This window comes from Oncorhynchus gorbuscha, linkage group LG22, assembly GCF_021184085.1.
Source record: "Oncorhynchus gorbuscha isolate QuinsamMale2020 ecotype Even-year linkage group LG22, OgorEven_v1.0, whole genome shotgun sequence".
In the NCBI taxonomy this organism is placed as follows: domain Eukaryota; kingdom Metazoa; phylum Chordata; class Actinopteri; order Salmoniformes; family Salmonidae; genus Oncorhynchus; species Oncorhynchus gorbuscha.
The window spans coordinates 39,630,697-39,648,943 of record NC_060194.1 but is presented as its reverse complement, the minus strand read 5'-3'; the positions used below and the strand labels follow the sequence as shown (position 1 = coordinate 39,648,943).

At 45.4% G+C, this 18,247-nt stretch overlaps 1 protein-coding gene across 1 annotated transcript in view; it reads left to right on the top strand.

Moving 5' to 3' along the window:
* Positions 1-18,247, top strand: part of LOC124010055 (kelch-like protein 24) — a 61,974-nt gene that overhangs the window by 25,857 nt on the left and 17,870 nt on the right. The window contains exon 5 of the mRNA XM_046322387.1: positions 5,688-5,806. Within this exon, the coding sequence (XP_046178343.1) occupies positions 5,688-5,806 (119 nt within the window). The remainder of the gene's footprint in view (positions 1-5,687; positions 5,807-18,247) is intronic.

Below are 18,247 nucleotides of genomic sequence, written 5' to 3'. Positions count from 1 at the left end.
GTAGAGGGCTCCCGATTGGCGCAGCGGTTTAAGGCACTGCATCTCAGTACTAGAGGCATCACTACAGACCCTGGTTCGATCTTGGGCTGTATCACAACCGGCCGTGGGGCGGCACGCAATTGGCCCAGCGTTGTCCGGGTTAGGGTTTGGCCAGTGTAGGCCGTCATTGTAAATAAGAATTTGTTCTTAACTGACTTGTCTAGTCAGATAAAGGTTCAATTGAAAAAAGTTAAAGGCTGTTTACTATGCCTGCATCTACTTTGTCCTATCCTCCGTCTTCACCTAAAATAATTGTCAGATGGCATCCATCGTTATCATCCACCCCCCCAGCAGCTCCTGTCCGTTCTATGACACCAGGATCAAACACTAGCCTGTATATTGATAGTAGTGTCAGTACCTCAGAGGTTTGTCAATGGGCAACGTGAATGAAACCAATAAACCGGCTTGGCTGAATGAAACAATTAAACCAACACATTTGTTTTTTCTGGTTATGTTGCTGCCCACTACAGCACACAGCCAGTCTCTGAGGTTATGTTGCTGCCCACTACAGCACACAGCCAGTCTCTGAGGTTATGTTGCTGCCCACTACAGTACACAGCCAGTCTCTGAGGTTATGTTGCTGCCCACTACAGTACACAGCCAGTCTCTGAGGTTATGTTGCTGCCCACTACAGTACACAGCCAGTCTCTGAGGTTATGTTGCTGCCCACTACAGTACACAGCCAGTCTCTGAGGTTATGTTGCTGCCCACTACAGTACACAGCCAGTCTCTGAGGTTATGTTGCTGCCCACTACAGTACACAGCCAGTCTCTGAGGTTATGTTGCTGCCCACTACAGCACACAGCCAGTCTCTGAGGTTATGTTGCTGCCCACTACAGCACACAGCCAGTCTCTGAGGTTATGTTGCTGCCCACTCAGCACACAGCCAGTCTCTGAGGTTATGTTGCTGCCCACTACAGCACACAGCCAGTCTCTGAGGTTATGTTGCTGCCCACTACAGTACACAGCCAGTCTCTGAGGTTATGTTGCTGCCCACTACAGCACACAGCCAGTCTCTGAGGTTATGTTGCTGCCCACTACAGCACACAGCCAGTCTCTGAGGTTATGTTGCTGCCCACTACAGTACACAGCCAGTCTCTGAGGTTATGTTGCTGCCCACTACAGTACACAGCCAGTCTCTGAGGTTATGTTGCTGCCCACTACAGTACACAGCCAGTCTCTGAGGTTATGTTGCTGCCCACTACAGTACACAGCCAGTCTCTGAGGTTATGTTGCTGCCCACTACAGTACACAGCCAGTCTCTGAGGTTATGTTGCTGCCCACTACAGTACACAGCCAGTCTCTGAGGTTATGTTGCTGCCCACTACAGCACACAGCCAGTTTCTGAGGTTATGTTGCTGCCCACTACAGCACACAGCCAGTCTCTGAGGTTATGTTGCTGCCCACTACAGCACACAGCCAGTCTCTGAGGTTATGTTGCTGCCCACTACAGTACACAGCCAGTTTCTGAGGTTATGTTGCTGCCCACTACAGCACACAGCCAGTCTCTGAGGTTATGTTGCTGCCCACTACAGTACACAGCCAGTCTCTGAGGTTATGTTGCTGCCCACTACAGCACACAGCCAGTCTCTGAGGTTATGTTGCTGCCCACTACAGTACACAGCCAGTCTCTGAGGTTATGTTGCTGCCCACTACAGTACACAGCCAGTCTCTGAGGTTATGTTGCTGCCCACTACAGTACACAGCCAGTCTCTGAGGTTATGTTGCTGCCCACTACAGTACACAGCCAGTCTCTGAGGTTATGTTGCTGCCCACTACAGTACACAGCCAGTCTCTGAGGTTATGTTGCTGCCCACTACAGTACACAGCCAGTCTCTGAGGTTATGTTGCTGCCCACTACAGTACACAGCCAGTCTCTGAGGTTATGTTGCTGCCCACTACAGTACACAGCCAGTCTCTGAGGTTATGTTGCTGCCCACTACAGTACACAGCCAGTCTCTGAGGTTATGTTGCTGCCCACTACAGCACACAGCCAGTCTCTGAGGTTATGTTGCTGCCCACTACAGCACACAGCCAGTCTCTGAGGTTATGTTGCTGCCCACTACAGTACACAGCCAGTCTCTGAGGTTATGTTGCTGCCCATACAGTACACAGCCAGTCTCTGAGGTTATGTTGCTGCCCACTACAGTACACAGCCAGTCTCTGAGGTTATGTTGCTGCCCACTACAGCACACAGCCAGTCTCTGAGGTTATGTTGCTGCCCACTACAGTACACAGCCAGTCTCTGAGGTTATGTTGTGCCCACTACAGCACACAGCCAGTCTCTGAGGTTATGTTGCTGCCCACTACAGTACACAGCTAGTCTCTGAGGTTATGTTGCTGCCCACTACAGCACACAGCCAGTCTCTGAGGTTATGTTGCTGCCCACTACAGCACACAGCCAGTCTCTGAGGTTATGTTGCTGCCCACTACAGTACACAGCCAGTCTCTGAGGTTATGTTGCTGCCCACTACAGTACACAGCCAGTCTCTGAGGTTATGTTGCTGCCCACTACAGCACACAGCCAGTCTCTGAGGTTATGTTGCTGCCCACTACAGTCACAGCCAGTCTCTGAATATGTTGCTGCCCACTATCACACAGCCAGTCTCTGAGGTTATGTTGCTGCCCACTTGGGCACAGATCTCTGAGGTTATGTTTCAACACAGCCAGTCTCTGAGGTTATGTTTCAACAGTACACAGCCAGTCTCTGAGGTTATGTTGCTGCCCACTACAGTACACAGCCAGTCTCTGAGGTTATGTTGTTACACAGCCAGTCTCTGAGGTTATGTTGCTGCCCACTACAGCACACAGCCAGTCTCTGTTATGTTGCTGAGACTACAGTACACAGCCAGTCTCTGAGGTTATGTTGCTGCCCACTACAGCACACAGCCAGTCTCTGAGGTTATGTTGCTGCCCACTACAGTACACAGCCATTCTCTGAGGTTATGTTGCTGCCCACTACAGTACACAGCCAGTCTCTGAGGTTATGTTGCTGCCCACTACAGCACACAGCCAGTCTCTGAGGTTATGTTGCTGCCCACTACAGCACACAGCCAGTCTCTGAGGTTATGTTGCTGCCCACTACAGTACACAGCCAGTCTCTGAGGTTATGTTGCTGCCCACTACAGCACACAGCCAGTCTCTGAGGTTATGTTGCTGCCCACTACAGTACACAGCCAGTCTCTGAGGTTATGTTGCTGCCCACTACAGCACACAGCCAGTCTCTGAGGCTCTCTAGCCACCCTCCCTTAATAAGGGATAAACACCTCTTCTAAGCCCAACAGACCGTGACGGATTGAGAAATCATTTCATTTCATTGTTACGAGATAAGCCCTAGCATTGTATGAAGTCTTTTTGTGAATTCAGATGCACCTCAATTGGAGCAGGTGTGGAGGATTGACCTGAAGATGGGGCTTCTGATCTTAATGTTTACCAGCTTAGCAATTATATGTGATGTATCATATATTGTCATTAAGACAAATGATTATACTGGTCATGGTCATGAATATGACTTATCATCTGATTTAGTTGCTTCCCACTGGGCACAGATGTCAATTCAAACAACGTTTTCAACCAACGTGTGTCCAGTGGGTTGTTATTGTTCATATCGTTGTTTAGTGATTCTGTTGATGCTGAGACTGGCTAACATCCATGGCCCCCTGGTTAATATTTTCTCCTCTACACACTCTATCTCTACTCTCTCTCGCTCTCTCTCGTTCTCTCTACCTCTCTCTCTCTCTCGTTTCATTTCTCTCAACACAGCTTCACAAACACTGAACCAGCTGTTTGTTTAGAGGAAATCAGTTTCCCCTGAGCCAGTAGGATGATTCTGATGAGGGTGTTCTTTTTATGACACTCAGCATTCATGTCAAGTCAGAGGGAACTCATGTACTCAGCATTCATGTCAAGTCAGAGGGAACTCATGTACTCAGCATTCATGTCAAGTCAGAGGGAACTCATGTACTCAGCATTCATGTCAAGTCAGAGGGAACTCATGTACTCAGCATTCATGTCAAGTCAGAGGGAACTCATGTACTCTTGAAAAGAGTTGACCTACTTCTCAACTTCTCTCGAAAACATAGTCATGTTAAACATCAAAATAGTAAAACATGATTTGTTGAACTGTCTGTTTACACTGCATATATTCTGTTGTTTTTATTGTATTAGCAAAAACAGCCTGTTGGTTTAGTGATGTCTTTGTTTTTACATGAATCACTGGGGCCTTTTGATTGACTCAGGCTGTGCAGTAACATCAGGCAGGTGCTGAGAGGGAGAGAGAGGAATGGAAGGAGAGAGGGGGAGAGAGAGGAATGGAAGGAGAGAGAGAGGGAGAGAGAGAGAGATGAATGAAAGGAGAGAGAGAGATGAATGAAAGGAGAGAGAGGAATGGAAGGAGAGAGAGGAATGGAAGGAGAGAGAGAGAGAGAGAGAGAGAGGAATGGAAGGAGAGAGAGAGAGAGAGAGAGGAATGGAAGGAGAGAGAGGGGGGTGGAAGGAGAGAGAGAGAGCAATCGAGCGAGTGATAAAGGGATGGAGAGAGACTGAGAGAAAGAGGGATAGAGTGAGAAACATGTATTGTGTCAGAGCTTGCTAGCAACATGTCTGCAACCTGGTTGGCTTAGCGACACGTTGTTGTTGCTTCTCGTCAAGGAGAAGAGAGAAAAAAACACTTCCTTCAAGTACATGTTTGCCCAGAGACAGGGAGTAGAGAATCATCCAACTGCTGCTCTATAAAGAACAAAGAGATCCTGTTTCTCTTTTATAGTGTTGTAATGGGCCAGGGTGTGTGTCTGTGTGTGTTTATGTGTGTGTTGTATTTGAAAGCCCTGTAATTTCTTCTTCTTTTTAAAAAAAAGTCAGGTTGCGTGTGTGTTTTTGTTTGCTCAATGTCAAAGTAGATTTTGATCAGCAGGATTACCCATAAAGCCTAGCTCAAATGTTTTACTTAGATTAGACAGTGTCAGCTGTGCCTTACCAAATGTGACCTTGACATTTGAGCCCAAACACATAACCCATGCACAGTTTGGATGTTGTTCAAGATCAACTTATTCTATTTATGAAGACATGTTTTTATTAGATCAATTTGGATTGAATTGGCACCAAGGACTGAATTTAGGAATGATTCTGGCTTTGGTTTTTGGGTTCTGCTCTCTGGCAATACAGTTTTCAGATGCTTAAAAACAGCCAAAAAAAACAATGACAACAAAATGACAAAGTTGTAACACAGGTGTAGGAGAGGTGGTTCGGTGAACTGTACTCTCATATGATGAGTAACCTTGCCTGAGACCTTTGTGCTACCTCCCAGTGTTAATATCTAGGCTTTAGCTGAGTAGGCTAACACCAACCAGAGTCACAGAGTCTAGGCTAACGGACTCCGGGCTAACGGACTCCGGGCTAGCGGACTCCGGGCTGGCAGACTCTGGGCTAGCAGACTCCGGGCTAACACCAACCAGAGTCACACAGACTCCAGGCTAGCAGACCCAAGGCTAACACCAGCCAGAGTCACATAGACTCCAGGCTAAAAGACTACAGGCTAACACGATCAGAGTCATACAGACTCCAGGCTAAAAGACTACAGGCTAACACGACCAGAGTCATACAGACTCCAGGCTAACAGTGTTGTGTGTGTCTGCGTTTGTGTGTTTCAGGGGGTCGTATCAATGGCAGAGACGTGTGGATGTACAACTCACAGCTCAACCTGTGGATCAGAGTGGCTTCACTCAACAAGGGACGCTGGAGACACAAGATGGGCGTCCTACTGGGGAAGGTAAGCAGATTACCTAACCCCCTTTATTTACTCATCTTCCTGTTTGTGTTCATTGTCCCCACATTGAAATCTGGGAGGGGACTGTGGATCTGTCTCCGTCTGTTAGTACGTTCGTACGTTCATCACACGCCATATCTCAGACAGCACTGGCCCCATTTTGACAAAACTTGCGTGAATGATGCATCTTGCCATAGAGATCCGGCATTTACAAAATTACACCAATTGGCCAGATGGTGATGCCATAACAAGCGATTGAAAATGCATACTTTGAAGGATCACACCCCTCACTGTTTGACCTAAAGTCATGACATTAGGTACATAGGTCACTCTCCTCACAAGAAACATATTTGCATCAGGGGACCTATAAGATCAGGGGACCTCTACTCCTCTGGCACCGAAGGACCGATCATTACAAAACTGTTTTTATGACATCTATGGACAACGGATCCCCAAACGCAATATTTTCCAGACAAGTACCTAAAACAACATGGCCACTATTGATCAATGAACATTTATGTGGGCGTTGTCTGGCACATAAATGCATATAAATCAGTCAATGATATTTGTATTGTAACAAAATTTGGTACACATGTTGCAAACACTGTCAAGACTCAACAGCAAGAACATTCATATCGACCACACGGTGTCACTACAATGGAAACATGTTTTGTTGCTGTCATTATAGTGTAGTTTGAACTGTTGTCTCTAATTGGCCCAAGGGCTGCATCATTCTTGGGGACTGTTGCCTTGTTTTTTGTTGTTGTTATTCACTATGTATTCCTTATATATCCATTATCGTTCTCAATGCTGGGCAAAGTACATATATATGATCTTAATTTGATCACTCTTTTGTTGCTGAGAATTTCCTTTTTGGTATTTCTTAAGGGCCCCCTTAGGTGTTGCAAAAGCAGCTACTCTTCCTGGGGTCCAAAAATAGAAAAGAGGCCCTAGAGAGCTGCCCTGCGGTACACCACACCCTATATGTTTGGTATTAGAGAAGCTTGAAAAGCCATAAAACATGTTTCTCAACAATAGGTTATGGTTAATAATATCAAAGGCTGCATTGAAATCTAACATTACAACTCTCACAATCTTCTTGTTGTCAATTTATTTCAACCAATCATCAGTCATTTCTGTCAGTGCTGTGTATGTTGAGTGCCCTTCTCTATCAGCATGCTGAAAGTCTGTTGTTAATTTGTTTACCGAGAAATAGCATTGTATTTGGTCTAACACCATTTTTTACTAAGAGCTGGTAGCAAGCTCTTGTTAATTTAATGCTGCTCTTTAATTATTTGTTACTTTAATTTTAATTTAAATTTTTACTTATCAATTGTTTTCTTAACACTTTTCTTAAAACTGCATTGTTGGTTAAGGGCTTGTAAAGTAAACATTCCGCTGTCAGGAATACCTGTTGTATTCGGCACATGTGACAAATATAATTGGATTTGATTTGAAGCTGACATGTCTGCTTATTAGAACCAGTAAAAGCTGCTTCACCACTCCTGGGTTAGTGGAATGACTTTGGCTTCCCTCCAGATGAGCCTCATGATTTACATAAATGAACTGAAAACACACAATAACACATAGCAGTATTAACAGTTAATGTATTAACAGTTAACATATTAACCGTCTTGTACTTTTAATGTAGCCTAATTTTGCCCAGCTAATAGCCTAACCACCAGTCATGCAACATTATCGATTTAACATCCTGTTACTGCAGGATTATTTTGCTGCGACACTCCTTGTCAGATTAAGATCCGACATCTGTAAGCAGGTGATCTCCCTGTATCCCCTTCTCAATGGGATAATTTGAACATTTGGACCTGAAAAGTTTTTGAAAATTCTGCTTGTTTAAAAGGATGCATCCAGAATGTTATTGACTTGCAAATCCCCTTCCTTGAATCACCAAAAAAATTTCCACTGCTTCATGTTGACATGATTGAGAAATTCTGTTTGTAGTCTAGGTTTTGTAATATGGTTTGAACATTTGGACATACAGTTGAAGTCGGAAGTTTACAGTGGTGGTGAAAAGTTGCTTTTCAGCCAAGGGACTGGGCTCACTCACAATTTTGCCTAAGAACACAGCCATGAATAAAGAATGGTACCAACACATCCTCTGAGAGCAACTTCTCCCAACCATCCAGGAACAGTTTGGTGACGAACATGGTACCAACACATCCTCTGAGAGCAATGAACAGTTTGGTGAAACCTTTTCCAGCATAATGTAGCACCTTGCCATAAGGCAAAAGTGATAACTAAGTGGCTCAGGCCTGGGGAACAAAACATCGATATTTTGGGTCCATGACGAACAATGCCCAGGAAACTCCCCAGACCTTAATCACATTGAGAACTTGTGATCAATCCTCAAGAGGCGGGTGGACAAACAAAACCCCACATATTCTGACCAACTCCAAGCAATGATTAAGCATTACATCAGTCAGGATGTGGCCCAGAAGTTAATTGACAGCATGCCAGGGTGGATTGCAGAGATCTTGAAAAAGAAGGGTCAACACTGCAAATATTGACTCTTTGCATCAACTTCATGTAATTGTCAATAAAAGCCTTTGACACTTATGAAATACTTGTAATTATACTTCAGTATTCCATAGTCAAATCTGACAAAAAATATCTATAGACACTGAAGCAGCAGACTTGGTGAAAATGTATATTTGTGTCATTCTCAAAACCTTTGGCCACAACTGTACATATACATTAGCCAAATACATTGAAACTCAGTTTTTCACAATTCCTGACATTCACCACTTTATTATAAGAATGTGAAATGTCAGAATAATTAGTAGAAAGAATGATTTATTTCAGCTTTTATTTTGTCACATTCTCAGTGGATCAGAAGTTTACATACACTCAATTACTATTTGGTAGCATTGCCTTTGTTTAACTTGGGTCAAACGTTTCAGGTAGCCTTCCACAAGCTTCACACAATAAGTTGGGTGAATTTTGGCCCATTCCTCCTGACATAGCTGGTGTAACTGAGTCAGGTTTGTTGGCCTCCTTGATCGCACACGCTTTTTCCGTTCTGCCCACAGATTTGAAATAGGATTGAGGTCAGAGCTTTGTGATGGCCACTTCAATACCTTTACTTTGTTGTCCTTAAGCCATTTTGCTACAACTTTGAAAGTACGCTTGGGGTCATTGTCCATTTGGAAGACCCATTTGCGACCAAGCTTTAACTTCCTGACTGATGTCTTGAGATGTTGCTTCAATATATCCACATCAATTCCAGCCTCATGATGCCATCTATTTTATGAATTTCACCAGTCCCTCCTGCAGCAAAGTACCCCCACAACATGATGCTGCCACCCGCGTGCTTCACGGTTGGGATGGTGTTCTTTAGCCTTGCAATCCTTCCCCTTTTTCCTCCAAACATTATGATGGTCATTATGGCCAAACAATTATATTGTTGTTTCATCAGACCAGAGGACATTTCTCCAAAAAGTACAATCTTTGTTCCCATGTGCAGTTGCAAACTGTAGTCTGGCTTTTTAATGGCAGTTTTGGAGCAGTGGCTTCTTCCTTGCTGAGCGGCCTTTCAGGTTATGTCGATATAGGACTTGTTTTCCTGTGGATATAGATACTTTTGTACCTGTTTCCTCCATCATCTTCACAAGGTCCTTTGCTGTTGTTCTGGGATTGATTTACACTTTTCAGACCAAAGTTTGTTCATCTATTGGAGACAGAACGCGTCTCCTTCCTGAGCGGTATGATGGCTGTGTGGTCCCATGGTGTTTATACTTGCGTACTATTGTTTGTACAGATGAACGTGGCACCTTCAGGCGTTTGGAAATTGCTCCCAAGGATGAACTAGACGCGTGGAGGTCAACAATTTTTTTTCTGAGGTCTTGGCTGATTTCTTTTGATTTTCCCGTGATGTCAAGCAAAGAGGCACTGAGTTTGAAGGTAGGCCTTAAATAAATCCATAGGTACGCCTCCAATTAACTCAAATTATGTCAATTAGCCCATCAGAAGCTTCTAAAGCCATGACATAATTTTCTGGTATTTTCCAAGCTGTTTAAAGGCACAGTCAACTTAGTGTATGTAAACTTCTGACCCACTGGAATTGTGATACAGTGAATGATAAGTGAAATAATCTGTCTGTAAACAATTGTTGGAAAAACTACTTGTGTCATGGACAAAGTAGATGTCCTAACCCACTTGCCAAAACTATAGTTTGTTAACAAGAAATTTGTGGAGTGGTTGAAAAACAAGTTTTAATGACTCCAACCTAAGTGTATGTATACTTCCGACTTCAACTGTGGCATTTGGACATAGAGTAAGTGCTACTGTGTGTGTTAATGAATTGGTGCACTAGCAATGCCAGAGGTTTTCCTCAACTACTAAGCCAAACTGCTTGACGCTACTGTATGGTACAGTAGGTATGGTAGCTGGCAGCAGTTAATTAGCAGTTAGGGAAGGTGTCTGGCATCGGGTGTATCCATGCAAACAGTCAATTAGAGTGTCTGCCAAGAAGAGAGAACAAAGTGTTACAGGAAGCAAACATTACCTGGAAAATCTACTTTTGTGACAGAGCTGTAACTGTATTTTCGCTCGGCTGATGAAACAGTGCAACATAGTTTCAGAAGAATCGACATGTTCCGCAATCCTGCTAGATTCTTTGGAAATTAACACGTTTTGATTGTTAGAGGAAATTCCCACATTATGCTTACCTGGCCGAGTTTGAGTATCAGTCTCTTTGGCACATGACATGGAGTACAGGGAGTGGATTATCAAAAGAGACTGGCACTCAGGCTATACCTTGAGGAAGCTTGGCCTGACTATAACTTGAGGAATCACACAACTCTGTTCCACACCATAACGCATGATGACTGAGAAAGCATTGAAATGAATGGGGTTGAAACTGAACTCAAATCAAATCAAATTATTTTGGTCGCATACACCTGGTTAGCAGATGTTAATGGTCACATACACCTGGTTAGCAGATGTTAATGGTCACATACACCTGGTTAGCAGATGTTAATGGTCACATACACCTGGTTAGCAGATGTTAATGGTCACCTACACCTGGTTAGCAGATGTTAATGGTCACATACACCTGGTTAGCAGATGTTAATGGTCACCTACACCTGGTTAGCAGATGTTAATGGTCACCTACACCTGGTTAGCAGATGTTAATGGTCACATACACCTGGTTAGCAGATGTTAATGGTCACATGGTGAGCAGATGTTAATGGTCACATACACCTGGTGAGCAGATGTTAATGGTCACATACACCTGGTGAGCAGATGTTAATGGTCACCTATACATGGTGAGCAGATGTTAATGGTCACCTACACATGGTGAGCAGATGTTAATGGTCACCTACACATGGTGAGCAGATGTTAATGGTCACATACACCTGGTGAGCAGATGTTAATGGTCACCTACACATGGTGAGCAGATGTTAATGGTCACATACACCTGGTGAGCAGATGTTAATGGTCACATACACATGGTGAGCAGATGTTAATGGTCACATACACCTGGTGAGCAGATGTTAATGGTCACCTACACCTGGTGAGCAGATGTTAATGGTCACATACACCTGGTGAGCAGATGTTAATGGTCACCTACACATGGTGAGCAGATGTTAATGGTCACCTACACATGGTGAGCAGATGTTAATGGTCACATACACCTGGTGAGCAGATGTTAATGGTCACCTACACATGGTGAGCAGATGTTAATGGTCACCTACACATGGTGAGCAGATGTTAATGGTCACCTACACCTGGTGAGCAGATGTTAATGGTCACATACACCTGGTGAGCAGATGTTAATGGTCACATACACCTGGTGAGCAGATGTTAATGGTCACCTACACATGGTGAGCAGATGTTAATGGTCACATACACCTGGTGAGCAGATGTTAATGGTCACCTACACCTGGTGAGCAGATGTTAATGGTCACCTACACCTGGTGAGCAGATGTTAATGGTCACCTACACCTGGTGAGCAGATGTTAATGGTCACCTACACCTGGTGAGCAGATGTTAATGGTCACCTACACATGGTGAGCAGATGTTAATGGTCACCTACACCTGGTGAGCAGATGTTAATGGTCACATACACATGGTGAGCAGATGTTAATGGTCACCTACACATGGTGAGCAGATGTTAATGGTCACCTACACATGGTTAGCAGATGTTAATGGTCACATACACCTGGTGAGCAGATGTTAATGTGGTCACCTACACCTTATGAGCAGATGTCCAAGCTATGGTCACCTACAATGCATGGTCATCTACACCTGGTGAGCAGATTTAATGGTCACCTTATACACACAAATGTATGGATGAATAAGCATATAAATATATGGTCACCTACACCTAGGCAAGATGAGCAGATGTTAGAATGGTCATATACACCTGGATATGAGCAGATGTTAGTGATGGTCACCTAAATCCATTTCTTAAATGGTTAATGGTCACATTTGAGTCTGGTGAGCAGATGTTAATGGTCACAGTCATGGCCTTGAGATGAGCAGATCTTTAATGGTCACCTACACCTGCCTTCTGGATGAGCAGAGTGAACAGGTCAGTGGCACCTGGTTGTTGTCCAGATGTTTGGTCACCTACACCTGGTGCTGCAGATGTTAATGGTCACATACACCTGGTGAGCAGATGTTGTGGTCACCTACACCTGGTGAGCAGATGTTAATGGTCACAGCTACACCTGGTGAGCAGATGTTAATGGTCACATACAGTTTGGTGAGCAGATGTTAATGGTCACCTACACATGGTGAGCAGATGTTAATGGTCACATACACATGGTTAGCAGATGTTAATGCTGTGAGTGTACGCGAAATGAAAATTTTATGCTTCTAGTTCCTACAGTGCAGTAATATCTAACAAGTAATTGAACAAATTCCTTTGTTTTGTTGACTGACCTTATACACACAAATGTATAGGGATGAATCAAGTCTACCACTATATACATATAAATATGATTGGATGTGCGATGTCTGGGTGAACATAGGCAAGATGCAGTAGATGGTAGTTTTAGAATACAGTATATACATGGAGGAATGGAGGATATGGAGACATTATTTAAAGTGACTGGTGACACCTTTATTAAATCCATTTCTTAAATGGATTAATGTGAACAGCAATTTGTAGTCTGTATGTTGGCAGCAGACACTGGTAGTGATGGCTATTTAACAGTCTGATGGCCTTGAGATAGCTGTTTTCAGTCTCTTTAATGCACCTGTACTGACCTCCCTTCTGGATGATAGCAGAGTGAACAGGCAGTGGCTCGGGTGGTTGTTGTCCTTGATGATCTTTTGGCCTTCCTGTGACATTGGGTGCTGTAGGTGTCCTGGAGGGCTTAAGGTGTTTCTCCCCCATCCGGTGACGTGTTGTGCTCCCCTCACTACCCTCTGGAGAGCCTCCCCCATCCGGTTAATGGGTGAGCAGCTGCCATCCCAGGCAGTGATATAGCCCGGCAGGATGCTCTTAATGGGTGTTCCCTCCCCCATCTGTAAAAGTTTCCCCCAGTGCTTTAGGTGACCAGCTCTTAAATTTCTTCAGCCTCCTGAGGTTGAAGAGGCACTACTGCGCCTTCTTCACCACACTGTCTGTGTGGGTGGACATCCTCTTCAGTTTGTCTGTGATGGGTGTTCCCTCCCGGAGGAATTAAAACTTTCCACCTTCTCTCTACTGTCCCCCCCAATGTGGATGGGTGTTCTCCCCCTCTGCTGTTTCCTCCCCCCATTCAACAATCATCTCTTTGTTTTGTTGACGTTGAGTGTGAGGTTATTTTCCTGACACCACACTCTTAATGGGTGCCCTCACCTCCTCCCTGTAGGCCGTTTCCTCCCCCGTTGTTGGTAATCAAGTCTACCACTGTAGTGTTCGTCTGCAAACTTGATGATTGAGTTGTAGGCGCAGTCATGGGTGAACAGGGAGTACAGGAGAGGGCTCCCCCATCCCTTTGGGTGTGGCCCCAGTTTTGAGGATCAGCACGGTGGAGTTTCCTACCCTCGCCACCTGGGGCCCCCCGTCAGAAAGTCAAAGACCCAGTTGCACAGAGCAGTGTTCCCTCGAGACCCTTAAGGGTCTCCCCCATCCTCTTAATGAGTTTTGAGGGTACTATGGTGTTAAATGCTGAGCTGTAGACAATGAACAGCAATCATCCTCTTAATGGGTAATCCTCTTGTCCAGATGGACACCTCTTAATAGGTGTTCCCTCCCCCATCCTCTTAATGGGTGTTCCCTCCCCCATCCTCTTAATGGGTGTTCCCTCCCCCATCCTCTTAATGGGTGTTCCCTCCCCCATCCTCTTAATGGGTGTTCCCTCCCCCATCCTCTTAATGGGTGTTCCCTCCCCCATCCTCTTAATGGGTGTTCCCTCCCCCCATCCTCTTAATGGGTGTTTCCTCCCCCATCCTCTTAATGGGTGTTCCCTCCCCCATCCTCTTAATGGGTGTTCCCTCCCCCATCCTCTTAATGGGTGTTCCCTCCCCCATCCTCTTAATGGGTGTTCCCTCCCCCATCCTCTTAATGGGTGTTTCCTCCCCCATCCTCTTAATGGGTGTTCCCTCCCCCATCCTCTTAATGGGTGTTCCCTCCCCCATCCTCTTAATGGGTGTTCCCTCCCCCATCCTCTTAATAGGTGTTCCCTCTCCCATCCTCTTAATGGGTGTTCCCTCCCCCATCCTCTTAATGGGTGTTCCCTCCCCCATCCTCTTAATGGGTGTTCCCTCCCCCATCCTCTTAATGGGTGTTCCCTCCTCCCATCCTCTTAATGGGTGTTTCCTCCCCCATCCTCTTAATGGGTGTTCCCTCCCCCATCCTCTTAATGGGTGTTCCCTCCCCCATCCTCTTAATGGGTGTTCCCTCCCCCATCCTCTTAATGGGTGTTCCCTCCCCCATCCTCTTAATAGGTGTTCCCTCTCCCATCCTCTTAATGGGTGTTTCCTCCCCCATCCTCTTAATGGGTGTTCCCTCCCCCATCCTCTTAATGGGTGTTCCCTCCCCCATCCTCTTAATGGGTGTTCCCTCCCCCATCCTCTTAATGGGTGTTCCCTCCCCCATCCTCTTAATAGGTGTTCCCTCTCCCATCCTCTTAATGGGTGTTCCCTCCCCCATCCTCTTAATAGGTGTTCCCTCCCCCATCCTCTTAATGGGTGTTCCCTCCCCCCATCCTCTTAATGGGTGTTCCCTCCCCCATCCTCTTAATGGGTGTTTCCTCCCCCATCCTCTTAATGGGTGTTCCCTCCCCATCCTCTTAATGGGTGTTCCCTCCCCCATCCTCTTAATGGGTGTTCCCTCCCCCATCCTCTTAATGGGTGTTCCCTCCCCCATCCTCTTAATGGGTGTTCCCTCTCCCATCCTCTTAATGGGTGTTCCCTCCCCCATCCTCTTAATGGGTGTTCCCTCCCCCATCCTCTTAATGGGTGTTCCCTCCCCCATCCTCTTAATGGGTGTTCCCTCCCCCATCCTCTTAATGGGTGTTCCCTCCCCCATCCTCTTAATGGGTGTTCCTCCCCCTTCATCCTCTTAATGGGTGTTCCTCCCCCCATCCTCTTAATGGGTGTTCCTCCCCCCCATCCTCGAGCTGATTCCTAAAGCTAACTGCCATATTTGGTTTGATCCAATCCAGCTATTTCACCATGTCTCACTCTCCATCCCAGCTAAAACCATGTCTCACTCTCCATCCCAGCTAAAACCATGTCTCACTCTCCATCCCAGCTAAAACCATGTCTCACTCTCCATCCCAGCTAAAACCATGTCTCACTCTCCATCCCAGCTAAAACCATGTCTCACTCTCCATCCCAGCTAAAACCATGTCTCACTCTCCATCCCATCTAAAACCATGTCTCACTCTCCATCCCAGCTAAAACCATGTCTCACTCTCCATCCCAGCTAAAACCATGTCTCACTCTCCATCCCATCTAAAACCATGTCTCACTCTCCATCCCAGCTAAAACCATGTCTCACTCTCCATCCCAGCTAAAACCATGTCTCACTCTCCATCCCAGCTAAAACCATGTCTCACTCTCCATCCCAGCTAAAACCATGTCTCACTCTCCATCCCAGCTAAAACCATGTCTCACTCTCCATCCCAGCTAAAACCATGTCTCACTCTCCATCCCAGCTAAAACCATGTCTCACTCTCCATCCCAGCTAAAACCATGTCTCACTCTCCATCCCAGCTAATGTGAACTGAATTGGAGCGAAGAAAATGTAACAGTGGGTCCAATTTATTAGTATGTGTTTCCTCTGTTCCTAGTGGTTTTCATTAGTGAACATCTCATTGGATCAGACTTTAAGTCTGAATGTATTGTAATGTTTTTAAAATGGTATAAACTGCCTTAATTTTTCTGGACCCCAGGAAGAGTATTCTTGGTAGCAGCTAATGAAATACAACCTGACTGGTTCTCCACAGTGTCCTATTATAGTGAAATAGAATGACAAGCTGATTGGAAACCACATCTGCACTGTTGTTTTAACCATGCCTTTGTTTTTAAAGTATGTACTTTAATTACTCTGGTGTGTTAGTTTCGCTGGTTACTTCACTGTATAACACTGGTGTGTGTGTGTGTGTGTGTGTGTGCGTGGGCGCGCGTGTTTGCATGTTGTATAGCTGGTTACTTCATTGTATTGTGGTGAGCCGTGCCTGTAGGGTGTTGTCATGATAAGACCAATGCAGACTGGCCTCATTCAGGCCTTGTTGAGCCAGAAAAAGGCTGTTTGCGCAATTGCTGGAAATCACAACACACCGCCCATGTGATGCCTTTACTGACAGCCCACGTTGCACCAAAGGACCTTGTAGAGATGTGTGTGTGCGTATCGGAGTCATGACATCCTCTGAGTTGACAGCCTGCTTTCTCTGACAGGCTTTTAAAGTGTTGTTTCCATGTCATCTAGACATTTAGTCAACATTACTTGAGTACCAGGTAACAACAGCATTCTTACACTTAGTGGCCTTTCTTTGGCTTTCTGTCTGTCTGTCTTTCTGTTCTCCCAGGACCCTTTCTGTCTGTCTTTCTGTTCTCCCAGGACCCTTTCTGTCTGTCTTTCTGTTCTCCCAGGACCCTTTCTGTCTGTCTTTCTGTTCTCCCAGGACCCTTTCTGTCTGTCTTTCTGTTCTCCCAGGACCCTTTCTGTCTGTCTTTCTGTTCTCCCAGGACCCTTTCTGTCTGTCTTTCTGTTCTCCCAGGACCCTTTCTGTCTGTCTTTCTGTTCTCCCAGGACCCTTTCTGTCTGTCTTTCTGTTCTCCCAGGACCCTTTCTGTCTGTCTTTCTCTTCTCCCAGGACCCTTTCTGTCTGTCTTTCTGTTCTCCCAGGACCCTTTCTGTCTGTCTTTCTGTTCTCCTAGGACCCTTTCTGTCTGTCTTTCTGTTCTCCCAGGACCCTTTCTGTCTGTCTTTCTGTTCTCCCAGGACCCTTAATGTCTGTCTTTCTGTTCTCCCAGGACCCTTTCTGTCTGTCTTTCTGTTCTCCCAGGACCCTTTCTGTCTGTCTTTCTGTTCTCCCAGGACCCTTTCTGTCTGTATTTCTGTTCTCCCAGGACCCTTTCTGTCTGTCTTTCTGTTCTCCCAGGACCCTTTCTGTCTGTCTTTCTGTTCTCCCAGGACCCTTTTTTCTGTTTTTCTGTTTTTTCTCTTTTCGTCTCTCTTTCCCTCTTTGTGTCCGTCTCTCTCTTCCTGACCAGATCTGAGAGGGAGCTTGTTTGATGTCCTTAAAGATTCTGTCTATTCAACAATCATGTTATACTGTAGCTCTGTACCTTAGTAAAGGGTTTGAACCATCGTAAGGAAAATGTATTTTTACACCACTTCTATCCTGGTTGTTTTTCATCTTATCTCAAGCCCTCTATCTCTTCTGCCGTTATGGGTTTCCTGAATGTTTGTTCCTCTTCTCCAAAGGCTGTCTGCATGAGTATAATGCTGTGTTCTTAGTAACTTCCTCTTTAGATTTTTGTTCCTATTTCTAGAGGGCTGGAGCCACCAACTTCCCTGTTGTTACTGTCCTGCTGTAAGCTGCTATTTTGGATTTCTCCACAGAGAAGTTATATAGAGATCAAATTGAATACATTGTGCAGACTGATTGGCATCACATACCGTTTTGAGCTGACCCTTGGATGGCATTGTAACCCAACAAACTTGATAGCAATTATACACACAGAGAGACACACAATTGTAGGAGCTGTGCGCCGTGACCGTAGTCCTTGTCTTTCTCCCAAATGGCACTCTATTCCCTATGTAGTGCACTATTTTTGACCAGAGCCCTTTGATCCCATGGTCAAAAGTAGTGCACTAAATAGGGAACAGGGCACCATTTTGGACACTGTCCCATAACTTCCTGCTGGACTGGTTTCCTGCCAGAGATAGTAATGTAGGTCAGCTCTTGTTTTGCTCTCTCTGGAACATGCTGTGCTCAGCCACGGCTGTCCTCCTCTCTCCCACTGATGCTACAC